Source organism: Oncorhynchus masou, chromosome 28 (genome assembly GCF_036934945.1).
Source record: "Oncorhynchus masou masou isolate Uvic2021 chromosome 28, UVic_Omas_1.1, whole genome shotgun sequence".
NCBI lineage: Eukaryota > Metazoa > Chordata > Actinopteri > Salmoniformes > Salmonidae > Oncorhynchus > Oncorhynchus masou.
Window position 1 is genome coordinate 68,325,132 of NC_088239.1, and position 27,500 is coordinate 68,352,631.

The following is a 27,500-nucleotide window of genomic DNA, read 5'->3' on the forward strand; positions in this document are numbered from 1 at the left end:
AATACACTACACTACCATACACTACACTATAATTATATCTCTCTCTCTCTATCTCTCTCTGTCTCTCTTTCTCTCTGCATCTCTCTCTCACCTTCTCTCCATCCCTCACTCACTGAAGCGCTTCACAGGCCAAGTCCTTCACAGACTAAACGTCTATGTGTGTCTACCTATGTCTGTGTGTGTGTGTGTGTGTCTGTATGTGTGTCTGATTAAATCACTTTATTATTGTGGTGAGATAAGAGAAGACATAACAACCGGTTTGAATATGTAAATGTGAATAAACTACCTTCAGGTACAATTATAGACTAGACATGATAAGACTAGCAACGATAGGAGCTGTTCCACTGAGAGACAAACAAGGGCAGGCCAGACACACACACACACAAAAGTGTCATCCCATTCCCTAAGTCTTTCCTTAGAATTGATTCAGTGACCCTGGCCGAAACAAACAAGACTATAACACCACTGCAATGTTTGTGTGGACCCATGTGTATATAATGGGGGAGACCACATACAGGGTGGATGATTACAGAGTTAGCTCCCATTCTATGTTCTCTTCTCTTCTCTTCTCTTCTCTTCTCTTCTCTTCTCTTCTCTTCAAAAAGATGTGGATAGATGGCAGCATTCGCGCAAAACTGAAAGCACAAACCACCACATTTAACCACAAAAGGGTGGCTGGAAACATGGACGTGCACAAAGAGACCAGCTATGACCTCCGTAAGGCAATCAAAGAGGCAAAACGACAGTACAGAGACAAAGTGGAGTCGCAATTCATTGGCTCAGAAACGAGAAGGATGTGGCTGGGACTCCAGAAGATGAATGATTATAAAGATTATGCCACGTCGCGGACAACGACACCTCGCTCCCTGAGAAGCTAAACACCTTCTTGCCCTGCTTCGAGGAAAACACAGAACTGTCGCCGCAGGCCACCGCCGCTCTCCAGGACTGTGAGCTCTCGTTTTCCGTGCCTGACGTGAGTAAGACATTTAAGAGTGTTCCCAAGATGCATCCCAAGATGCGTCCTCAGAGCATGTTTTATCAGAGTGTTTTATTAACTTATTCAATCTCTCTCTATCCCAGACTGTTGTCCCCACTTGCTTTAAGATGTCCAGCATTGTTCCTGTACCCAAGAAAATGAAGCTAAACTAAATGACTATCACCCTATAGCACTCACTTCTGTCATCAGGTGCTTTGAGAGGCAAGTTAAGGATCATATAACCTCCAACTTACTCGACACCCACTACAATTTGCACACCGCTCCTAGAGCCACGGACGATGCAATCGAAATAGAATTGCACACTGCCATATCCCACCTGGACAAGACGAATATCTATGTAAGAATGCTGTTCATTAACCACAGCTCAGCCTTCAACACCATTGTACCCTCCAAGCTTATCACTAAGCTTGATGCCCTGGGTCTGAACCCCAGCCTGTGCCACTGGGTCCTGGACTTCTTGACGGGCTGACACCAGATGGTGAATGTAGGCAACAACCTCTCTGCTATGCTCATCCTCAACACGGAGGGCACCACAGGGGTGCGTGCTCAGCCCCTTTCTGTACTCCCTGTTCACCCATGACTGAGTGGCTACGCACGTCTCCAACTCAATCATTAAGTTTGCTGATGACACAAGAGTGGTAGGCCTGATTACCAACAACAGCGAGACAGCCTACAGGGAGGAGGTGAGGGCCCTGGTGGTGCCAGGACAATAACAAAATGAAAGAGCTGCAGAAGGAGCATGCTTCTATCCACATCAATGGGCTGCAGTGCAGAGGGTGAAAAGCTTCAAGTTCCTTGGCGTACACATCACTGACAACCTGAAATCATCCATTCACACAGGCAGTGTTGTGAAGAAACAACAGCGCATCTTCAACCTCAAAAAGCTGAAGATATGTGGCTTCTACAGATGCTGACACTGCTTGTTCTGGAATTTAGCAATTTCTTTCTTTACATTTTTTGAATTATGTGCATATTGTTTTGTATTGCTAGGTATTATTACTGCATTGTTGGAGCTAGAAATACAAGCATTTTCCTGAACCTGCCATAACATCTGCAAATATGTGTACGTGACCAATAACATATTTTTATTGAGAGGAGACATCAAAGCCCTATTATCTCATCCTGACGGACGGACGGACGGACGGACGGACAGACAGACAGACAGACAGACAGACAGACAGACAGACAGACAGACAGACAGACAGACAGACAGACAGACAGACAGGAATAGGTTAGAAATCACAAAGAAACAACACCTTTGTAATGATTTTACTGTAGCTTCTGACAGACATTCACAGTGAAATTACGACAGGCATGTTGGAAACTAACACCAATAAGAGATTGGAACCTGGAACTATCCCCACTGTAGTCTGGTTACATCAGCTCAGCTGTAGCATATCCTGTTTGTCCCTGTCGACCACCTGTCTGTCTGTTTGAACGCTAACTGTCCCAACTGTCTTGTATCTGTATCCACTAACAGATGTACTGCGACTTGAACAAACTATAAATACACTTCCTCAACTGACATCTTCAACTGGGTACAACTTATAAATACAGCACATAGCAAGAAGAGCAGCAGGCTACAGGGGAAGGGAAATCAGGTGTGAATTGACTGTAGGTTGTGTACTCTGTTAAAGGAAAAACTTCTGGATGTAATTATCGTAACAAACTCATTGATCAAACACAGCCCACAGCAAACTGCTGAAGGACAAGAGAGTGTTTTCTGCCATAACAGAGGCAACAGATAGATGTGTGTGTGACCCTATAAAAGCTATAAACAAAGATATAAACAATGCAAACTTCTGTATAACAAAAGCAGAAACAGGCCCTGGTTGCACTCAACAGCTTAGCTACACTGAAAATTGTAGTTGTCACAAGTGTTTGCGTTCTTGTTTTGATTTTGGGGAGACCGAGAGAGAGTGATATGAGAATGTAATGGTCTGACTTACACCTCAATGGAAAATAAGTATTAAGATATTTAACTTACATACAGAGAGAATTAAATAGTGAGTGATAGTGAGAGACATTTCAAACATCTTTCTCTTTTGAAACTTTTGTGTGTTTAATGTTGATTTGTGTTCGTTTATTCCACTTGCTTTGGCAATGTTAGCATATGTTTCCCATGCCAATAAAGCCCCATTGAATGTAATTTAATTGAAAGGGAGAAAGAGCGAGAGAGAGAAAGAGAGAGACAGAGAGAGACAGAGAGAGAGAGAAAGAGAGAGAAAGAGAGAGAAAGAGTGAGACAGAGACCGAGAGAGAGACAGAGAGAAGAGAGAGCGAGAGAGAGAGAAAGAGAGAGAAATAGAGAGACAGAGACAGAGAAAGACAGATGGAGAGAAGAGAGAGAAAGAGAGAGAGAGGGAGAGAAAGAGAGAGAGAGAGAGAGAAAGAAAGAGAGAGAGAAAGAGAGAGAAAGAGAGAGAAAGAGAGAGAGAGAGAGTGAGAGAAGGGGAGAGAGAGAGAGAAATAGAGAGACAGAGATAGAGAAAGACAGATGGAGAGAAGAGAGAGAAAGAGAGAGAGGGAGAGAAAGAGAGAGAGAGAAAGAGAGAGAGAAAGAAAGAGAGAAAGAAAGAGAGAGAGAGAGAGAGAAGGGGAGAGAGAGAAATAGAGAGAAATAGAGAGACAGAGACAGAGAAAGACAGATGGAGAGGAGAGAAAGAGAGAGAGGGAGAGAAAGAGAGAGAGAGAAAGAGAGAGAGAAAGAAAGAGAGAAAGAAAGAGAGAGAGAGAGAGAGAGAGAGAGAAGGGGAGAGAGAGAGAGGGGTGGGGGGGAGGAGAGAGATCATATTGGTCTGTGTTACCCCTGCTGGCTGCTGCTCTGCTGCGGCTGCGGGACCTGCTGCGTTGCCGTTGGAGACGAGTGCGTCCCAGAAACCTGTAGTAGTACGAGGGTCTCCCAGAACCCTTCCTGGTAATGCCTGCCCCTGCCATAGTCCTTCCAAACAATCAGGACAAAGCCAGTCCAACTATCACACTGTCCCAAGTTCACTTTAATTTCACTCACTCAATGTACCTCTTCCCCCAACTTCACAAAAACACTCCAACTTCACTCAATAAACAGTCCACATATTTCAAAAAACTCTGCTCCCTTCCCAGAGCGTTAGCTGACAGTGTCCAGAATGCTTTGTGTGTGTATCCTGAATCACAGAAAAGCTGTTCCCGTTCCAATCGCCTGCCAGGAGGGACTGGAAGTATTCTGCAGAGAGAGAGAGAGAGAGAGAAGAAGAGAGAGAGTCCACTCCTCCTCTGTCATTCTCTCACTCAGTCATTAAGTCAGCCACTAAGGCAGAAGCCTACTAGCTACCCTGAGAGATACTCTTACAGTGCCTCTACTCCCTCCCCTTGCACAAGCCCGTGTGTGTGTGTGTGTGTGTGTGTGTGTGTGTGTGTGTGTGTGTGTGTGTGTGTGTGTGTGTGTGTGTGTGTGTGTGTGTGTGTGTGTGTGTGTGTGTGTGTGTGTGTGTGTGTGTGTAGAGGGCTGGTATGCCATTGAGTTGAGAGAGAATATCAGAAGAAAAGGTCTGTGGTGAAAACCTGCCAGGGATCAACAGTGGGTTGGACTGGGGTGGTAATGCAACAGGAAGCCTTTTGATTTCCATGTCTTTCTTTCTCTCCTTCCTTTCTCTCCTTCCTCTATCTCTCTCTTCTTCTCCATTTCTCATTCACTATTCTCAGCCTGTCTTTTCACAGACTGAAATTACCTTTAAACCTCAACATTTGACACTATAATCTGATTTAGTTTCTCAAACCCTCTTCCATTGCTATGCTACAGTAACTTCACAATCGCAGTCCACTCCAAATAACTCTAGAACCAAGTATAAAGTCACAGCCCAGTCCAGTCTAATCCAGTCCACATGTTAGGGCTATCTGGCTCCCTAGGGGTGCAGCAGTCTATGGCACTACATCTCAGTGCTTGAGGCGTCACTACAGACACCCTGGTTCATATCCAGGCTGTATCACAACTGGCCGTGATTGGGAGTCCCATGGGGCGGCGCACAATTGGCCCAGCGTTTACCGGGTTTGGTTGGTGTAGGCCGTCATTGTAAATAAGAATTTGTTCTTAACTGACTTGCCTAGTTAAATAAAATATGACAAATAAAATATCTCAGGCTCATACTTGCCTCTCAAACATGCCATTGACAACATTTTACATTTACATTTAAGTCAGCTCTTATCCAGAAGAGACATCCAGTGGACAGCCACTAGTGCATCTAAATCATTTAAGGGGGGGTGAGAAGGATTACTTATCCTATCCTAGGTATTCCATGATTGACTCCGCTGTCCCGTCGTGAGGGAGTTTGTTCCACCATTGACAACCACTGTACTTCCTCAGTGGTAGGGAGGCGAGCAGGCCAGAGGTGGAAGTGCCCAGGGCCTGAAGTTCCCCTCACAGCTCTGTAGGCAAGCACCATGGTCTTGTACGGAACCAACTGGAAGCCAGTGGAAGAGCTCGGGGTAGAGAGCATGGAATTGAACACCAGACCTGGATGAAGGGGTTTAATGGCACTCTAGGGGCCCAGCCAATTGACAACAGACGGGAGATGACAAGTGCCTGGAAGGAGCTCCTGTGTGAGGCATGCCATTGACAGAGCATGAACCTACAGGAACGGGCCACCGCCATGATGTTGGTTGAGAACGACAGGGTGTTGTCCAGGATCACAACCAATAACAGAAGAGCTCTAGGCATGCCATTGACAACCAATAACAGAAGAGCTCTAGGCATGCCATTGACAACCAATAACAGAAGAGCTCTAGGCATGCCATTGACAACCAATAACAGAAGAGCTCTAGGCATGCCATCAACAACCAATAACAGAAGAGCTCGAGGCATGCCATTGACAACCAATAACAGAAGAGCTCTAGGCATGCCATTGACAACCAATAACAGAAGAGCTCTAGGCATGCCATTGACAACCAATAACAGAAGAGCTCTAGGCATGTCAGAGAATCAATAGGAGTCAGCTCTATAGGTGTGGGTCCAGCAGCTGGACTATACCACAGCCAGATGGACACTTTTATTCATTTTTATATAACCTTTATTTATTTAACACAAAGAGGTTCGCACACACACACGCTAGATATCCATTCATGCTGTACATACACTGAGTGTACAAAACATTAAGAACACCTTCCTAATATTGCGTTGCATCCCCTCTCCCCCCTTTGCCCTCTGAACAGCCTCAATTTATCTGGGCATGAACTCTACAAGCTGTTGAAAGCGTTCCACAGGGATACTGGCCCACGTTTTTGATTAGTTAAATTTAACCTTTATTTAACTATGCAAGTCAGTTAGGAACAAATTCTTATTTACATTGACGCCCTACCACGGCCAAACCTTCCCCTAACCCAGACGACGCTGGGCCAATTGTGTGCCACCCTATGGGACTCAATGCAGTGTCTTAGACCGCTATACGCCACTCAAGGAACCCTTGTTGACTCCAATGCTTCCCACAGTTGTATCAAGTTGGCTGGATGTCCTTTGGGTGGTGAACCAACCTTGATACACATGGGAAACTGTTACGCGTGAAAAACCCAGAAGCATTGCAGTTCTATACATAAAACGATGCGCCTGGCACCTACTACCAAACCCCATTCAAAGGCACTTCAAAATGTTGTCTTGCCAATTCACCCTCTGAATGGAACACCTACACAAACCATGGATCAATTGTCTCAAGGCTTAAAAATCCTTTTTCCTGTTTCCTCTCCTTCATCTACACTGATTGAAGTAGATTTAACAAATGACATCAATAAGGGATCACAGCCTTCACCTAGATTCACCTGGTCAATGTCATGGAAAGAGCAGGTGTTCATAATGTTTTGTACACTCATTGTATGTGGACAATACAAATGAGTTACAATTGGGATTTCGAGTCTATTTTAATAATAATAAATAATAATAATATATCCCATTTTGAGCTTTTTCATTGCTGGGGCCACTACTTTTACATATGGGTGGACCCCACGACGCTTGGCGAGCCATGCTCTTACTGAGCCACACAGGACCATTGTGTTTGAGTTTCATTGTGTACAAAGACCCAGAGTTTAGCACCTGGTAGAGGCAGTAGAGGCAGTAGAGACAGAAGACAGACAGAAGCCCAGAAGTTAGATCAAACTGTGGATGTATAGGATCACCAGCATCTACATAAACCACATTTGTAATCAAACTCCTTTGCTCGACAACATTGGTGAAGAAAAATGTCCCTCTACCTCTCTAATATAATCATAGTCTTTCCTTGGACCACATTATTTTACCAAATCCATCTCTCTCTCCCTCACTCCATTTCTGCCTCTCTTCCCCCCTCTCTGTTGAGTAATGATTGCAGGGTTGTAGTGACATTCCCTTGGTGGTAGTGTAGTGAGAGAGGTAGGCCTGGGGACTACAGTGCTACAGTATGAGATTCTTAGAGTGGTTTAACATGAACTCAGCAGAGCACATTAACTTACACAAACAGGAGCATTGTTCACTCAGAGGGGCCCGACATGGCCCCATAGCTATCAGACAGACAGGTATTGTGTTCACTAGGGCCCTCAGAGAGTGGTTAAGGAGACCAGTGCTGGATATACAACACCCTGGAGCACCCCAGAGCAGACAAGACACACACGAACACACACACACACACACACACACACACACACACACACACACACACACACACACACACACACACACACACACACACACACACACACACACACACACACACACACACACACACACACACACACACACACACAATTGTGTAAGTTTATGTACTGTATGTTATATTTATATGCTGGCAGCCTGTAGCTGAGCCAGATCATACTAGTGAGAGCTGCTGACACCTTAGCTGTCCCTCCTCAGTCCTCACTGGGTTCATTGTGATGGGATAGTTAACACACAGAAGCTAGGCAGATATACTGCTGCTGCTAACACACTGGGGGCTAGGCTGATATACTGTTCTGTTCTGTCTATACTGGCTTGGCTAACAAGGGTGCTATTGTAACTCATTCACAGTGCAATCATCGTAGCAACAGTGGGGACTTAGTAGTTTGCTGTGTGTATGTTAGTGACTGTGCACGTGTGCAATCATGCATGTATCTCCCTTATATACGCTCACACCAAAGAGGTACTCAGTCAGTCACGGTTGATTAACACTAAACAGAGTGTGTGTATTGTGTTTCTGTATAAATACATCAAGATATTCCAGCAGCTCGGCTCTCTGGTCTCTATCAACAGGAAACAGAACCATGCCGTGGTGCTGGGGGAGTGTGTTAGGGGTCACAATCAGGGATGAGGTCACTTCCTGCTCTCAGTACCTTCCTGGGACCCCCAAACACACCACTAGGACTGACATCACTGGTGTGTGTGTGTGTGTGTGTGTGTGTGTGTGTGTGTGTGTGTGTGTGTGTGTGTGTGTGTGTGTGTGTGTGTGTGTGTGTGTGTGTGTGTGTGTGTTAGAAGTCAGCCGAGCTGATATCACATTGGCAGATAAAGGTAAACTATACTGAACAAAAAAATTAACACAACATGTAAAGTGTTGGTCCCATGTTTCATGAGCTGAAAAAGAAAACAGAAATGTTCCATGCGCACAAAACCTATTTCTCTCAAAGTTTGTGCACATCCTTGTTAGTGAGCATTTCTCCTTTGCCACGACAATCCATCCACTTGACAGGTGTGGCATATCAAGAAGCTGATTAAACAGCATGATCATTACACAGGTGAACCTTGTGCTGGGGTCAATAAAAGGCCACTATAAAACTACACAACACAAGGAAAGTGAAACAACTGAATGCCTTCAACTGAAACGTGTCTTCTGCATTTAACCCAACCCCTCTGAATCAGAGAGGTGTGTGGGGGTGGGGGGGTGGGGGGGGGGACTGTCTTAATTGACGTCCACGGTGCCTGGGGAACATTGGATTGGTTAACTGCCTTGATCAGAGGAAGAATAACAGATTTTTACCTTGTCAGCTCTGGATTTGATTCAGCAACTTTTCGGATACTGAACCAACGCTCTAACCACTCAGCTACCTGCCGCCCCATGGGAGGGAGCGTGCAATTGGCATGCTGACTGCAGGAATGTCCAATTATTGCCAGAAAATGTCATGTTAATTTCTATACTATAAGCTGCCTCCATCGTTTTAAAGAATTTGGCAGTACGTCCAACCAGCCTCACAACCGCAAACCACGTTTCTGTCTGTAATAAAGCTATTTTTTGGAAAAATCATTCTGATTGGCTGGGCCCGGATCCCCAGTGGGTGGGCCTGGCTGCCAAGTGGGTTGGCCTATGCCCTACATGGATGCCCTCCAAGCCCACCCATGGCTGCACCCCTGCCCAGTCACGGGAAATCCATTGAATTGGCCCTAATGAATTTACAGTGCCTTGCGAAAGTATTCGGCCGCCTTGAACTTTGCGACCTTTTGCCACATTTCAGGCTTCAAACATAAAGATATAAAACTGTATTTTTTTGTGAAGAATCAATAACAAGTGGGACACAATCATGAAGTGGAACGACATTTATTGGATATTTCAAACTTTTTTAACAAATCAAAAACTGAAAAATTGGGCGTGGAAAATTATTCAGCCCCCTTAAGTTAATACTTTGTAGCACCACCTTTTGCTGCGATTACAGCTGGAAGTCGCTTGGGGTATGTCTCTATCAGTTTTGCACATCAAGAGACTGAATGTTTTTCCCATTCCTCCTTGCAAAACAGCTCGAGCTCAGTGAGATTGGATGGAGAGCATTTGTGAACAGCAGTTTTCAGTTCTTTCCACAGATTCTCGATTGGATTCAGGTCTGGACTTTGACTTGGCCATTCTAACACCTGTATATGTTTATTTTTGAACCATTCCATTGTAGACTTTGCTTTATGTTTTGGATCATTGTCTTGTTGGAAGACAAATCTCCGTCCCAGTCTCAGGTCTTTTGCAGACTCCATCAGGTTTTCTTCCAGAATGGTCCTGTATTTGGCTCCATCCATCTTCCCATCAATTTTAACCATCTTCCCTGTCCCTGCTGAAGAAAAGCAGGCCCAAACCATGATGCTGCCACCACCATGTTTGACAGTGGGTATGGTGTGTTCAGGGTGATGAGCTGTGTTGCTTTTACGCCAAACATAACGTTTTGCATTGTTGCCGAAAAGTTCCATTTTGGTTTCATCTGACCAGAGCACCTTCTTCCACATGTTTGGTGTGTCTCCCAGGTGGCTTGTGGCAAACTTTAAACAACACTTTTTATGGATATCTTTAAGAAATGGCTTTCTTCTTGCCACTCTTCCATAAAGGCCAGATTTGTGCAATATACGACTGATTGTTGTCCTATGGACTGATTGTTGTCCTAGTCTCCCACCTCAGCTGTAGATCTCTGCAGTTCATCCAGAGTGATCATGAGCCTCTTGGCTGCATCTCTGATCAGTCTTCTCCTTGTATGAGCTGAAAGTTTAGAGGGACGGCCAGGTCTTGGTAGATTTGCAGTGGTCTGATACTCCTTCCATTTCAATATTATCGCTTGCACAGTGCTCCTTGGGATGTTTAAAGCTTGGGAAATCTTTTTGTATCCAAATCCGACTTTAAACTTCTTCACAACAGTATCTCGGACCTGCCTGGTGTGTTCCTTGTTCTTCATGATGCTCTCTGCGCTTTTAACGGACCTCTGAGACTATCACAGTGCAGGTGCATTTATACGGAGACTTGATTACACACAGGTGGATTGTATTTATCATCATTAGTCATTTAGGTCAACATTGGATCATTCAGAGATCCTCACTGAACTTCTGGAGAGAGTTTGCTGCACTGAAAATAAAGGGGCTGAATAATTTTGAACGCCCAATTTTTCAGTTTTTGATTTGTTAAAAAAGTTTGAAATATCCAATAAATGTCGTTCCACTTCATGATTGTGTCCCACTTGTCATTGATTCTTCACAAAAAAATACAGTTTTATATCTTTATGTTTGAAGCCTGAAATGTGGCAGAAGGTCGCAAAGTTCAAGGGGGCCGAATACTTTCGCAAGGCACTATATTTCCATTGGCTGATTTCCCTTTGAACTGTAACTCAGAAAAATCTTTGAAATTGTTGCATGTTGTGTTTATATTTTTATTTAGTATATAATGTCCCCAAGGGTAACATTTTCTTAGACACATTGTCTTAGTACTGCTGTATGCAAAATAGACACTCTACATTACAAACTCAACATAGTGCATCCATTGCACCCGTATCATACACTTTGAACATGTCTCATACACCTGCATACATTATCATATTGCACTGCACAGAGATCCTGTTAAATGACATATTCTGTCGGTGGCGAGCATCGCAGTCACTCAAGGCTATAGTCACAGTGAAAGAGATCATGGAGGAGTGGATATTCTCCTCTGTATTCATGATCCTTTGTATGCCTGGAGCCGATCTGATTGACGGGTGAGTGATAGTGACTGACAGCTTAGACAGTTGGTAATGAATGACAGTGAATGATGGCTGTACTGGCAATGAAATATATGAGCGGCAGTTTAAAGGGGGAGTGTGTGTTGTGTGTGTGGGTGCGTGCGTGCGTGCATGCGTACATGGGAGGCACAATATCAATGCAGAGATGAATAACTGGGCTGCTGTGTGAATCGATGTTCCCTTTTGTCTCTTATTTTTGCTTTGCGAGAGGAATTACCTTGATTCTCTCTGTGGCGTGCTTCATGACAGGCTTTAAAAAACCTTGTGGAATTCGAAAGCTTTATTGACTTTTCAGTGTTTGGTTTTATTCAGTGTTTGATTGGTTTTATTCAGTGTTTGATTGATTTTACTGAAATGTTTATATGCTTTGTTTAAACTATTCGACAATTCTTTAAAGCCCTTTTGTTGGGTGAAGTTTTGCTCAGCAAATTGTTCCTCAACAGAGGTTGTTAAATTGTGAGACAAGTGTGTAGCTGTGTGTATATTGCTGTGTGTGTGTGTGCTCAGTTTCAACCGCTGTGAAGAGTGATGGTATCGGTCGTAAAGCCCTTGCTATGAGGGCAAGACTTGACATGTGTGAGGACTTCAACGATGACATCCTTAACCTTAAAGTGTAACTCTTCACACCACCTCGAAGAACACACACACACAAACAGTCTTGTATAACTGACCTTGTGGGGACACATAAGTCAGTACCATTCAAATCATATTTCCCTAACCCTAAACCTAGCCCTAACCCAAAAAACTAACCTTAACCCTAACCCTAAACCTAACCTTACCTCCTAACTCTAACCCTAAAACTAACCCTAGCTTCTAGCCGTAAACTTAATTCTAACCCTAACACTAATTTTAACCCTAAACCCCCTAGAAATAGCAATTGACCTTGTGGGGACTAATAAAATGTCCCCAGTTGGTCAGATTTTTGTTTGTTTACTATTCAGGTAGAGACTTCTGGTCTGTGATTAAAGAAGCAAATTGAGTCCTATTGAATGAATGACACCAATATACCTGTCTAAGGAGAGAGCAGAGAGAAAGGGAGCATTGTAGGCTATCAAGACAAAAACAATCCGAGCGAGAGATAAGAAAGTAGCTGTTGAGTTACAGAAGGACTGAATCTCATGCAGCCTGTGAAAAAGTTATGTGTCTAGTAAAGTTGTGTGACATAGTTATGCAGAGAGAAAGAGAGAGTGATAGACATAGCTAATATACACTATATTCTTCTTCTTCTCCTTGCAGATAAGAGATTAGATTTGAATGACAACAATAAAGCTGCCGACTTTATTGTGCTCAATTTGGCCGCCTCTGATGTTATTAATAGTCAACATTCTCAGAGAACAGATCAGCACACAATCACACACAACCTCTCTCTGTCTCTGTCCCTCTATATGTCTCTGTCTCTTTCTCACTTAACACAATCACACACAACCTCTCTCTGTCTCTGTCCCTCTATATGTCTTTGTCTCTTTCTCACTCAACACAATCACACACAACCTCTCGCTGTCTCTGTCCCTCTATATGTCTCTGTCTCTTCCTCACTCAACACAATCGCACACAACCTCTCTCTGTCTCTGTCCCTCTATATGTCTCTGTCTCTTTCTCACTCAACACAATCGCACACAACCTCTCTCTGTCTCAGTCCCTCTATATGTCTCTGTCTCTTTCTCACTCAACACAATCGCACACAACCTCTCTCTGTCTCAGTCCCTCTATATGTCTCTGTCTCTTTCTCACTCAACACAATCGCACACAACCTCTCTCTGTCTCTGTCCCTCTATATGTCTCTGTCTCTTTCTCACTCAACACAATCGCACACAACCTCTCTCTGTCTCTGTCCCTCTATATGCCTCTGTCTCTTTCTCACTCAACACAATCACACACAACCTCTCTCTGTCTCTGTCCCTCTATATGTCTCTGTCTCTTTCTCACTCAACTCAATCACACACAACCTCTCTCGGTCTCTGTCCCTCTATATGTCTCTGTCTCTTTCTCACTCAATCACACACAACCTCTCTCTGTCTCTGTCCATCTATATGTCTCTGTCTCTTTCTCACTCAACACAATCACACACAACCTCTCTCTGTCTCTGTCCCTCTATATGTCTCTGTCTCTTTCTCACTCAACACAATCACACACAACCTCTCTCTGTCTCTGTCCCTCTATATGTCTCTGTCTCTGTCTCTTTCTCACTCAACACAATCACACACAACCTCTCTCTGTCTCTGTCCCTCTATATGTCTCTGTCTCTTTCTCACTCAACACAATCACACACAACCTCTCTCTGTCTCTGTCCCTCTATATGTCTCTGTCTCTGTCTCTTTCTCACTCTTAATCTTTATTTTTGTCACCTCTCCCTCTGTCTAGACTCTCTCTATCTCTGTCTAGATTCTCTCTATCTCTGTCTAGACTCTCTCTATCTCTGTCACTCTCTCACAAAAGTTCTAAAGGAATGGGAGACATTTCAAATGTCATATTATGGCTATATACAGTGCTGTAACGATGTGCAAAAGAGAAAATAAATATGGGTTGTATTTACAATGGTGTTTATTGTTCACTGGTTGCCCTTTTCTTGTGGCAACAGGTCACAAATCTTGCTGCTGTGTTGGCACACTTTGGTATTTCTCTCTCTCCCCTATCTCCCTCTCTTTCTCTCTCTGACCATCCAGTTAACTGTATGTCTGTGTGTAGGCTGGGGCCACAGCTGCTGCAGGTCGTTTAAATCAACACCTGATCAGAGTTTATGTTACAGAGACCCCCCTCACACACACACACTCATTCCTACTAACAGTGACCCCTCCTCCTAGCTTTAGCCCAATGGAGCAGAGAGGGTCATGTTATTCCCCATGCTGAGATTAGACAGATGCCTGGCCGTAACCATGACTAGGAGGTGAGCAGAGCACTGCTGTCCGCAAGAGAGGCCAGGAGAAACAGGAGCTCTGGAAATAATTCTGCCTGTCTAGGCCCTGGGAAGAGTTATGGGAGCATTGTGGGAGTGTTCATTAACCTTGAGGAATGCCCTCTACAGCAGAGCCTGTATCTGCTCTACAGTCAGTATAGTGTTTTAATTTAGAGTGGATGGGACGACCCCTGACCCTAAACACTGTGATCAGTGATGGAGGGCTGAGGGATTGACACATGCATGCACTGCACGATCAAACGCTCACACACCTGGACATGAACATGGTGGAAGAGATTTGAAATGATGGATGGGGAGAGGAGAGATGGAAAAGAGGAAAGGGTGAGGGAATGAGAGAGGGCTAGAGTATGAGTGGAAAAGAGGAAAGGAAAATGGAGGGAGAGAATGAAAGAGAGACCCCATCTTCTGCCTATAATGTCAGTTTTCGTCTGGCTCAGACAAAAGTGAGAGCAGGGCCGTCATGTGGCAAAGTCACCTTGTGTTCTTACTTAATGATACACCCTTCCCAAGCATCCTGAGCCTGGCCCACAGCTACATCATCAGACTGCATTTGGCCCAGCACTTTCTAATTGGTTTAATACATTGTTGGGACACAAAAGCGATGAAAAGAGGGACTAACTTGCCTTGCATCATAATTTGTCACTTTCTCATCAGAGTGCTGCAGGTTGTGTGTGTGTGTGTGTGTGTGTCTTGACCAATCAGATTCACGGCAGTCACAGGTCACGTGGGTCGGGCATGGCACACGGTCTATAGAAAGCACTCTCTCCACTCTCCTCTGGTATTATTTTACAAAACCGGAAAAGAACTCCCAACAGGAAAGCTAAAACTCTATAGAAATGCTGTTGCAGCCTAGACCTAAACATTAGTGATCTGACATGCTGAATCAGTCTGATTAACTGTAGACCTAGCCTCTATGCTCCCTGTACCATCTGGCTAGGGGAAACAAAGTGGTAAGGTTATGTATTTAGTATTTATTGAGATCCCCATTTAGCCGCTGCCTTCCTGGAGTCTAATCAGGAATCAAAACGTATATACATTATATACATCATCTTGTTACGGCCGTTGTTGGTGGAAGAAGAGGAGGACCAATGCACAGCGTGGTAAGTGTCCATATTGATGATTGATTATCATGAACACAAAACAAAATAATGAGAACGAAACAGTCCTGAACAGTGACTACAACAAACACTGAACAGAAAAGAATCACCCACAACTCATAGGTGAAACCAGGCTACTTAATAATCACCCACAACTCATAGGTGAAACCAGGCTACTTAATAATCACCCACAACTCATAGGTGAAACCAGGCTACTTAATAATCACCCACCACTCAAAGGTGAAACCAGGCTACCTAAGTATGGTTCTCAATCAGGGACAATGATTGACAGCTGCCTCTGATTGAGAACCATACCAGGCCAAACACAGAAATACCAAATCAAAGAAAAAAGAACATAGACTGCCCACCCCAACTCACGCCCTGACCATACTAAAACAAAGACAAAACAAAGGAACTAAGGTCAGAACGTGACACATCTCCTGTCTCCGCCTCTCGCTTCAGAAACAGGACAAGCCAAGGCTCGTGCAAGGCCACCTACCTACAAAATACAATACATAATATAGTGTAAATTGCAATCCTAAATATGTACAAATGGCTGTGTTCCTTCACAGTCCCTGTTGTGCCATAAGGTGCTCTTTTATGTGTTTTTTGATTGATTTATTTGGCTTTATTGCTTGGGGTGGCAGAGAGTTCCATGTAGTCATGGCTCTATTTAATACTGTATGTATTTATAGCCTAAGTCAATTTATTTGTGTTAAGAAAAATTGTGTCCAGATTTCTCTATTGAAGAAACATTGGAAAATAAAAACCAACTTAATTTGCAACACCCATACTGGAAATCTTACTGTTTTCACTAAAATAAAATACAAATCCCGTCTATTGGGACAACCTCAGAGCAGGTTCAACTTGCCTAGCTGCCATACATTGTCACTTGCTCTGAGACCTTGAAGTAGTAGTTCCCCTTGCTCTGCAAGGGCCGCGGCTTTATGGAGCGATGGGTAACGATGCTTCATGGGTGTCAGTTGTTGATGTGTGCAGAGGGTCCCTGGTTCGCGCCCGGGTATGGGCGAGGGGACGGTCTAAAGTTATACTGTTACACTAGGTAGTAGTTCACTTGCCCTAGGTAGTAGTTCACTTGCCCTAGGTAATAGTTCACTTGCCCTAGGTAATAGTTCACTTGCCCTAGGTAATAGGGCAACCCTGAAGGTCCCTGCTGCAACTAGGTTCCAGAGTTTTACCTGGTTACCATCAGGTGCCACCACTGAATGAGAGCCAGCAGAATGAAAAGCAGCCACAATCCAACTTGAGACCTCCACACGGCCTGTGTGTGTGTGTATGTGTGTGTGTGTGTGTGTGTGTGTGTGTGTGTGTGTGTGTGTGTGTGTGTGTGTGTGTGTGTGTGTGTGTGTGTGTGTGTGTGTGTGTGTGTGTGTGTGTGTGTGTGTGTGTGTGTGTGCGTGCGTGCGTGCGTATGTGTGTGTTGTTGGGTGGGGGTGTTGAAATTGAGAGGTGAACATGAGAAATGCATTACCCCCTTGCATCTTCAAAGTAATACAGAGTGATCTGTACTATCTCTATAGTGCTTTGATATGTGGATGGGAGGCATTGGAAACAGGCTAGCAGGCTAGCAGGCTAGCAGGCTAACAGGCTAGCAGGCTAGCAGGCTAACAGGCTAGCAGGCTAACAGGCTAGCAGGCGTCAGGGTACAGTTACTGTAGCTCTTAGCAGAAACACACTCACAAAGCACAGAGAGGGATAGAACTTTGATCAAACCAGACACACATACTGAAGAACATTCTATACACTGTATGGAATCTTTCTCCCACTGTAGCCTTTAGGTTAAACACAGAGACAGTTTAAAAGTAGCCTAAACACCTCCAGCAAACTGCCTCAGGTGCAGCCAGGGTAGAACTAATGATGTAGGACAAAGGAGAAGAATATCTGCACAATGATTCAGCCATTGAAGGTCTTCAGCACCTCAACACGTAGTGGTGTTGGATGGGATGGGTGGCATCACACAAGTTGATCAAAAGTGTATCTACACTGCCCTCATCTGAACATAAAGTAGAATTGCAGCATTAGAGTAGAGAAGAGGAGGGGAGAGGAAGAGGGGGAATGAGGGGGAGAGATGAGAGAGAGAGAGAATGATAAATATTTATTTATTTATTTATTTAACCTTTATTTAACCAGGAAAAGCCCATCAAGAACCAAAATCTGTTTTTCAAAGGAGACCTGACCAAGAAGGCAGCAACAATCAATACATTACAGAACTAAAACATGCAACAATACAATACAATTCAACAACATGATTCAGGTAAAAAAAAGCATTTACACTTCTCTGTAACAGAGTCTCCCATCAAAATGTTCAATTCATTCAGAGGCACTAACATATCCAGATGCAGCATGGATTGTAGACTATACCATGCCTCTGGTGGCCAAGACGAGAAGCAGTCTTGGCTAATAGTGTAAATGTCCTGGGGACTTTAAGTAGCACCCACCTAGCAGACTGGGTCTGGTAACTGCTGGTGGTGAAGGAGACCAGACTACGGAGGTAAAGAGGGAGTTTACCCTAAAAGGTTTTGCACACACACACACACACACACACACACACACACACACACACACACACACACACACACACGCACACACGCACACACGCACACACGCACACACGCACACACACACGCACGCACACACGCACACACACGCGCACACACGCATGCACACATACTGATTATAAAGGTAGATTAGGTGGAGCAGCAGTGCAGTGGATGCGGAGATGAGGAGGTTTAGGAGACAGACCATTGAATCGATGACTTCAATCTACAGACTCCCACAGCACAGATGGTGGTGTCATCTGGCCAAAATGTCAGGGGTCAAGTGACACTCATTTGCTCCTTCATCTCTTTCTTTCACTCATCATTATTCCTCTTGCTTTCTTCTTCTTGATCTTTCCTCACAAAGCAGAGAGGTCAACTCTAGTATCATGCATTCCTTTTCTCTGTCTTTCTCTCTTCCCCATCTTTCTCCTTCTCTCTGACTCTCTCCTCCATGTCTCCCTCTCTGTCCCAGGGGGTATGTTGAGTTTAGGTAGCTTGAGGCCCTCTCTCTTTCTCTCTCTCTCAGTCCCAGGGGGTTTGTTCAGTTTAGGTAGCTAGAAAGCCCACCCCCTCTTTCGCTTTCCCTCTCTCTCTCAGTCCCAGGGGGCTTGTTCAGTTTAGGTAGCTCGAGGTCCCCTCCCCCCATTCTTTCTCCCTCAGTCCCAGGGGGTTTGTTCAGTTTAGGTAGCTAGAGAGGCCCCCCCCCTCTCTCTCTGACTCACAGAGAGCCCCCCCCTCTCTCTCTATCAAAACTGCTTCTGTGATTTAATAATCATCCCCCAACTTTGCACTTTGTTGTGTATGTGAGTGAGTGCATGTGTGAATGTGAGTTTTCCCTTTCTTTTCCACTAGGTGACTTTACTAGGAGGCATGCAGAGAATAACTCTCCTGTGAAGCAAAGTACACACTGTGTGTGTGTGTGTGTGTGTGTATGTGTGTGTGTGTGTGTGTGTGTGTGTGTGTGTGTGTGTGTGTGTGTGTGTGTGTGTGTGTGTGTGTGTGTGTGTGTGTGAGCGTGTGTGTGTGTAGGCGCATGCACCGAAGCAAAGAGCTGATCAGAGATGTCCCTGGAGCCAGCTAGCTATCAATGTGGGCCTTGAAACAAGATACATTAAACATTATGTTCCCTCAATGTTCTCTCAATATTCACCAACCCCTCTGAGAGACCACAGAGACACCCCCCTAAACCAACCCTTCTTCTATACATTACCTAGGAATTTACTTAGCTACTTCTCCAGAGTGCTCTGAGAGTGTGAGTGAGGCAGTGGGGACCCTGCACTACTATGTCCCCCAGGTAGAACCAGACCCAGGCTATGAGGAGGAGAACCCGCACAGTGCCCCCCAGGTAGAACCAGGCTAAAGGAGGAGAGTCTACACAGTGCCCTCTAGGTAGAACCAGACCCAGGCTATGAGGAGAAGAACCCACACAGTGGCCCCAGGTAGAACCAGGCTAAAGGGGAGAACCTATACAGTGCCCTCCAGGTAGAATCAGGCTAAAGGAGGATAACCTACACAGTGCCCCCCAGGTAGAATCAGGCTAAAGGAGGAGAACCTACACAGTGCCCCCCAGGTAGAACCAGACTACAGGAGGATAACCTACACAGTGCCCTCCAGGTAGAATCAGGCTAAAGGAGGAGAACCTACACAGTGCCCCCCAGGTAGAACCAGACTACAGGAGGATAACCTACACAGTGCCCCCCAGGTAGAACCAGACTACAGGAGGATAACCTACACAGTGCCCCCCAGGTAGAACCAGACTACAGGAGGAGAACCTACACAGTGCCCCCCAGGTAGAACCAGACTACAGGAGGATAACCTACACAGTGCCCCCCAGGTAGAACCAGACTACAGGAGGATAACCTACACAGTGCCCCCAGGTAGAACCAGACTACAGGAGGATAACCTACACAGTGCCCCCAGGTAGAACCAGACTACAGGAGGATAACCTACACAGTGCCCCCAGGTAGAACCAGACTACAGGAGGATAACCTACACAGTGCCCCCAGGTAGAACCAGACTACAGGAGGATAACCTACACAGTGCCCCCAGGTAGAACCAGACTACAGGAGGATAACCTACACAGTGCCCCCCCCCCAGGTAGAACCAGACTACAGGAGGATAACCTACACAGTGCCCCCCAGGTAGAACCAGAACCAGGCTAAAGGAGGATAACCTACACAGTGCCCCCCAGGTAGAACCAGACTACAGGAGGATAACCTACACAGTGCCCCCCAGGTAGAACCAGGCTACAGGAGGATAACCTACACAGTGCCCCCCAGGTAGAACCAGGCTAAAGGAGGATAACCTACACAGTGCCCCCCAGGTAGAACCAGACTACAGGAGGATAACCTACACAGTGCCCCCCAGGTAGAACCAGGCTACAGGAGGATAACCTACACAGTGCCCCCCAGGTAGAACCAGACTACAGGAGGATAACCTACACAGTGCCCTCCAGGTAGAACCAGACTACAGGAGGATAACCTACACAGTGCCCCCCAGGTAGAACCAGACTACAGGAGGATAACCTACACAGTGCCCCCAGGTAGAACCAGACTACAGGAGGATAACCTACACAGTGCCCCCCAGGTAGAACCAGACTACAGGAGGATAACCTACACAGTGCCCCCCAGGTAGAACCAGACTACAGGAGGATAACCTACACAGTGCCCCCCAGGTAGAACCAGACTACAGGAGGAGAACCTACACAGTGCCCTCCAGGTAGAACCAGACTACAGGAGGATAACCTACACAGTGCCCCCCAGGTAGAACCAGACTACAGGAGGAGAACCTACACAGTGCCCCCCAGGTAGAACCAGACTACAGGAGGATAACCTACACAGTGCCCCCCAGGTAGAACCAGGCTAAAGGAGGATAACCTACACAGTGCCCACCAGGTAGAACCAGACTACAGGAGGATAACCTACACAGTGCCCCCCAGGTAGAACCAGACTACAGGAGGATAACCTACACAGTGCCCTCCAGGTAGAACCAGACTACAGGAGGATAACCTACACAGTGCCCCCCAGGTAGAACCAGACTACAGGAGGAGAACCTACACAGTGCCCCCCAGGTAGAACCAGACTACAGGAGGATAACCTACACAGTGCCCCCCAGGTAGAACCAGACTACAGGAGGATAACCTACACAGTGCCCCCCAGGTAGAACCAGGCTATAGGAGGAGAACCTACACAGTGCCCCCCAGGTAGAACCAGACTATAGGAGGATAACCTACACAGTGCCCTCCAGGTAGAACCAGGCTATAGGAGGAGAACCTACACAGTGCCCCCCAGGTAGAACCAGGCTATAGGAGGAGAACCTACACAGTGCCCCCCAGGTAGAACCAGACTATAGGAGGATAACCTACACAGTGCCCCCCAGGTAGAACCAGGCTATAGGAGGAGAACCTACACAGTGCCCCCCAGGTAGAACCAGACTATAGGAGGATAACCTACACAGTGCCCCCCAGGTAGAACCAGACTACAGGAGGATAACCTACACAGTGCCCCCCAGGTAGAACCAGACTACAGGAGGATAACCTACACAGTGCCCTCCAGGTAGAACCAGACTATAGGAGGAGAACCTACACAGTGCCCCCCAGGTAGAACCAGACTACAGGAGGAGAACCTACACAGTGCCCTCCAGGTAGAACCAGACTACAGGAGGAGAACCTACACAGTGCCCCCCAGGTAGAACCAGACTACAGGAGGAGAACCTACACAGTGCCCCCCAGGTAGAACCAGACTACAGGAGGATAACCTACACAGTGCCCCCCAGGTAGAACCAGACTACAGGAGGATAACCTACACAGTGCCCCCCAGGTAGAACCAGACTACAGGAGGATAACCTACACAGTGCCCTCCAGGTAGAACCAGACTATAGGAGGAGAACCTACACAGTGCCCCCCAGGTAGAACCAGGCTATAGGAGGAGAACCTACACAGTGCCCAGATAGAACCATGCTATAGGAGGAGAACCTACACAGTGCCCCCCAGGTAGAACCAGGCTATAGGAGGAGAACCTACACAGTGCCCCCCAGGTAGAACCAGGCTAAAGGAGGAGAACCTACACAGTGCCCCCCAGGTAGAACCAGGCTAAAGGAGGAGAACCTACACAGTGCCCCCCAGGTAGAACCAGGCTATAGGAGGAGAACCTACACAGTGCCCAGATAGAACCATGCTATAGGAGGAGAAACTGCACAGTGCCCTCCAGGTAGAAAAGGGCTATAGGAAGAGAACCTACACAATGCCCCCCAGGTAGAACCAGGCTATAGGAGGAAATCCTACACCTGCCCTCCAGATAGAACCAGGGTATGGGAGGAAAACCAACACAGTGCCCTCCAGGAAGAACCAGGCTATAGGAGGAGAACCTACATAGAGCCCTCCAGGTAGAACCAGGCTATAGGAGGAGAACCTACACAGTGCCCAGGTAGAACCAGGCTATAGGAGGAGAACCTACACAGTGCCCAGGTAGAATCAGGCTATAAGTGGAGAACCTACACAGTGGCCAGGTAGAAGCAGGCTATAGGAGGAGAACCTACACAGTGCCCAGATAGAACCAGGCTATTGGAGGAGAACCTACACAGTGCCCAGGTAGAACCAGGCTATACGAGGAGAACCTACACAGTGCCCAGGTAGAATCAGGCTATAGGAGGAGAACCTATACAGTGCCCAGATAGAACCAGGCTATTGGAGGGGAACCTACACAGTGCCCAGGTAGAACCAGGCTATAGCAGGAGAACTTACACAGTGCCCAGATAGAACCAGGCTATTGGAGGAGAACCTACACAGTGCCCAGATAGAACCAGGCTATTGGAGGAGAACCTACACAGTGCCCAGGTAGAATCAGGCTATAGGAGGAGAACCTACACAGTGCCCAGATAGAACCAGGCTATAGGAGGAGAACCTACACAGTGCCCCGGTAGAACCAGGCTTCGAGGTTTGATGACTCAGAGCCCAGCAGCATATTAAACAGGTCACACATAATTAGATGTACACTATATCACTGAGATCACTGTATATCCTATACTCCTGGTATACATCCCCAGTCCTCTCTGACTGTAGGAAAGCACATGAACAGGCTGAAGAGAGAAAGTGAGTTATTGGGTTGGATTCAACCCAGGTGTTGGGTCATGTTGGCCAAAAATGTCTGAAGAAATGGAGGTGATATGGGTAAGCTCTGGTATACTCCCTCCCTCCCTCCCTCCCTCCCTCCCTCCCTCCCTCCCTCCCTCCCTCCCTCCCTCCCTCCCTCCCTCCCTCCCTCCCTCCCTCCCTCCCTCCCTCCCTCCCTCCCTCCCTCATGTGAAAACCAAACAGTCTACATCCCTGGACAACAAACTAAACTCATTACAGCAGTTACGCAACTGCAGAAAACAGAGTAGTTTGTGTGACACTACTGGTTAGAGAGAAAGTGAGAAAGAGAGCGCGAGAGCAGATGAGAGATGGAGAGAGAGAGGAGAGAGATGAGGAGAGAGTTGGAGAAAGAGAGCGATGCCTTTCCATCTGTAATTAAAGAAAAGAAAAACAACAACAACAGCGGAAAGGAAAAAAAGGCTGAGGGGGAAGAGAGAGGAGAAGATGAGAGAGGAGGAGAGGAGAGAGGAGAAGATGAGAGAGGAGGAGAGGAGAAGATGAGAGAGGAGGAGAGGAGAGAGGAGGAGAGGAGAAGATGAGAGAGGAGGAGAGGAGAGAGGAGAAGATGAGAGAGGAGGAGAGGAGAAGATGAGAGAGGAGGAGAGGAGAGAGGAGAAGATGAGAGAGGAGGAGAGGAGAGAGGAGAAGATGGGAGAGGAGAAGATGAGAGAGGAGGAGAGGAGAAGATGAGAGAGGAGAAAATGAGAGAGGAGAAGATGAGAGAGGAGGAGAGGAGAGAGGAGAAGATGGGAGAGGAGAAGATGAGAGAGGAGGAGAGGAGAGAGGAGAAGAGGAGAGAGGAGAAGATGAGAGAGGAGGAGAGGAGAGAAGAGGAGAGGAGAGAGGAGGAGCGAGGAGAAGATGAGAGAGGAGGAGAGGAGAAGAGGAGAAGATGAGAGAGGAGGAGAGGAGAGAGGAGGAGTGGAGAGAGGAGAAGATGAGAGAGGAGGAGAGGAGGAGAGGAGAAGAGGAGAAGATGAGAGAGGAGGAGAGGAGGAGAGGAGAGACGAGGAGAGGAGAGAGGAGGAGAGGAGAGGAGAGAGAGGAGAGGAGATGAGAAGATGAGAGAGGGAGGAGAGGAGAAGATGAGGAGAGGAGACAGTGAAGAGAGGAGGAGAGGAGAAGAAGAGAGAGGAGGAGATGAGAGAGGAGGAGAGGAGTGAGGAGAAGATGAGAGAGGAGGAGAGGAGGAGAGGAGAAGAGGAGAAGATGAGAGAGGAGGAGAGGAGGAGAGGAGAGACGAGGAGAGGAGAGGAGGAGAGGAGAGAGGAGAAGATGAGAGAGGAGGAGAGGAGAAGATGAGGAGAGGAGACAGTGAAGAGAGGAGGAGAGGAGAAGAAGAGAGAGGAGGAGATGAGAGAGGAGGAGAGGAGACAGTGAAGAGAGGAGGAGAGGAGGAGAGGAGAAGAAGAGAGAGGAGGAGATGAGGAGGAGAAGATGAGAGAGGAGAAGATGAGAGAGGAGGAGATGAGAGAGGGAAGATGAGGGAGGAGGAGATGAGAGAGGAGAAGAGGAGAGAGGAGAGAGGAGAGAGGAGGAGAGGAGAGAGGAGGAGAGGAGGAGAGGAGAAGATGGGAGAGGAGAAGATGAGAGAGGATGGGAGAGGAGAAGATGAGAGAGGATGAGAGGAGAAGATGAGAGAGGAGGAGAGGAGAGAGGAGGAGAGGAGAGAGGAGAAGATGAGAGAGGAGGAGAGGAGAGAGGAGAAGATGAGAGAGGAGGAGATGAGAGAGGAGAAGAGGAGAGAAGAGGAGTGGAGAGAGGAGAAGTTGAGAGAGGAGGAGATGAGAGAGGAGAAGAGGAGAGAGGAGGAGAGGAGAGAGGAGGAGAGGAGAGAGGAGAGAGGAGGAGAGGAGAGAGGAGGAGTAGAGAGAGGAGGAGAGGAGAGAGGAGAGAGGAGGAGAGGAGAGAGGAGGAGTAGAGAGAGGAGGAGAGGAGAGAGGAGCAGAGGAGAAGATGAGAGAGGAGGAGAGGAGAGAGGAGGAGAGGAGGAGAGGAGAAGATGAGAGAGGAGGAGATGAGAGAGTGAAGAGAGGAGGAGAGGAGACAGTGAAGAGAGAGGAGAAGATGAGAGAGGAGACAGTGAAGAGAGGAGGAGAGGAGAGAGGAGGAGAGGAGAGAGGAGGAGAGGAGAAGATGAGAGAGGAGGAGAGGAGAGAGGAGGAGAGGAGGAGAGGAGAAGATGAGAGGAGGAGAGGAGAAGATGAGAGAGGAGGAGAGGAGGAGAGGAGAAGATGAGAGAGAAGGAGATGAGACAGTGAAGAGAGAGGAGAAGATGACAGAGGAGGAGAGGAGAGAGTGAAGAGAGGAGGAGTGTGGGGTGAATTGAAAGGGACTTTTGGGTTGCACTAATGAAGGCTGCATGATTGAAGCCAACCACTCGAGAGGTTCACACACAAAACACTTTGGGCACCAAAGATCCACTGCCTACCCTTAATAGACAATTACAGAAACACACACACACACACACACACACACACACACACACACACACACACACACACACACACACACACACACACACACACACACACACACACACACATATACACACGCACGTACTCACACTTGCCTAATGACTGCAATGAACTCACAAACAGAATCATAAACACACACGCACACACACATGCACGCATGCACACCCACAAACTCTCAACTTGAGTTTTTCTGATCATCCTGCACCATAAAATGTATTGTCATCTGTACTGCTTTCTCACGTTCTCTCAGTGGATATGTCCAGTATATGTCCAGTACACAGTGCATTTGGAAAGTATACAGACCCCTTCCCTGTTTCCACATTCTGTTATGTTAGAGCCTTATTCAAAATGGATTCAAAAATCTATATGCTCATCAATCTACACACAATACCTCACAATGACAAAGCGAAAGCAGGTTTTTAATGATTGACCTGATGGTTTTATATTTAATGTAGACATTTGTTCATAGACCTCACTCACCCTGCTCAGTGTCAACTGATCATTCTGAGACAGAAATGTATATTCTCTAGAGAGCGAAAGAGAGGAAACTGTAGTTCTTTGCAGTTTTTGTGCCATGTCTTGTGTTTCATAATTAGGTCCAGTGACCTAACTTCAGGCCGCAGGGTCAGATCCATCTGTAACCATACCTCTGACCTGGCAGTTAATGGTTATACTCTGTTACACGGAGTCAACAGTCAGTGTACTTAGCTAATTGGTTATACCTACAAATGACGGTTAATGGTCAGTGGTCATTCTCTCCAGTTAACTGTAGTGTTCAATGACTCACTGATAATCATCTGAGTGAACCACTTTGTGATTGGCTCGGTCAGTTAACAGACTTCCAATTGGGTGATTGCGTGTGTGTCTCTCTGTGTGTGTGTGAGTACGTGTGTGTGTTTGAGAAAGTCATCATGCTCAGTATTAAAGCGATAGGGCCCTAGACCGTAGATAGCGATGGTGGGGGACTGAAGATCTCAAAGTCAGTAACAATCTGTCTGCTAAATGTTCGGACAGTGCAGTCAGGGCATTAAGAATTAAGGCTTCACATTATCAAAGACCAGATTGGGTTAGAAGGCACATACCACAATGGAAAATGACTTTTTCTTCTCCTGTTTTTCTCTCTTTCCTTTTCTCTCTTTACCAGTTTCAGTGTAGCGTGTTTGGTATTCACATGTTTCTAGGGAAACGGATTTAAAACAACCAAAGCTGGGAATGAAATCCATTTGCCTGTCCATGACATACTATATATGCATGACACTACCACAACCCTCCCACCAAGAGCTATTCCAATACTGCATCACATCAATAGCCAAGAACACATGTGTGTGTGCCTATGTGTTTGCTTTTCTGTGTGCATAGACATAGAGAACACACACATGGTTGGCAGTCTGACTGACTGAGTGATTTTGAGCTGTCCACCCAGCCAGTGATCTTCCCTGTGGGTATGGGATCCTGTCTTATCTCTACCCCACACTGCTCTGGTCTGGTGGGCAACTCGGATTCAAAGACCCACATGGAAACAAATTACAAACACCAAAGGCTCTGCAGCTAGCACAAGGTTCAGCTACAACAGGGCTAAAACTGGGACCTACAGAGGTACCACAGGTGACCACAGGGTCTAGGTATCACAGAGTCTAGGTACCACAGGCTAAGACAGGGTCTAGGTACCACAGGGCTAACACAGGATCTAGGGACTGCAAGGCTAACAAAGGTTCTAGGTTCCACAACAGGGCTAACACAGAGTCTAGCTATCACAGGGGTAACACAGGGTCTAGGAACCACAGGTGACCACAGGGTCTAGGTACCACAGGGTCTAGGTACCACAGGGCGACCACAGGGTCTAAGTACCAAGGCGACCACAGGGTCTAGGTATCACAGAGTCTAGGTACCACAGGCTA

General features: G+C 46.5%; 1 protein-coding gene across 6 annotated transcripts in view; it reads right to left on the reverse strand.

Annotated features, from left to right (window-relative positions):
* The window catches only part of LOC135518151 (disabled homolog 2-interacting protein-like), a 286,136-nt gene that overhangs the window by 216,902 nt on the left and 41,734 nt on the right, over positions 1-27,500 (reverse strand). For 2 of the 6 annotated variants that reach the window (XM_064943073.1, XM_064943070.1), the window contains exon 1: positions 3,805-4,108. The exons of the other annotated variants lie outside the window; for them this stretch is intronic. In XM_064943073.1, the coding sequence (XP_064799145.1) occupies positions 3,805-3,934 (130 nt within the window). In that variant the 5' untranslated portion in view covers positions 3,935-4,108. Of the gene's footprint in view, positions 1-3,804; positions 4,109-27,500 lie in introns of those variants that run through there. 6 annotated transcript variants of the gene reach the window in all.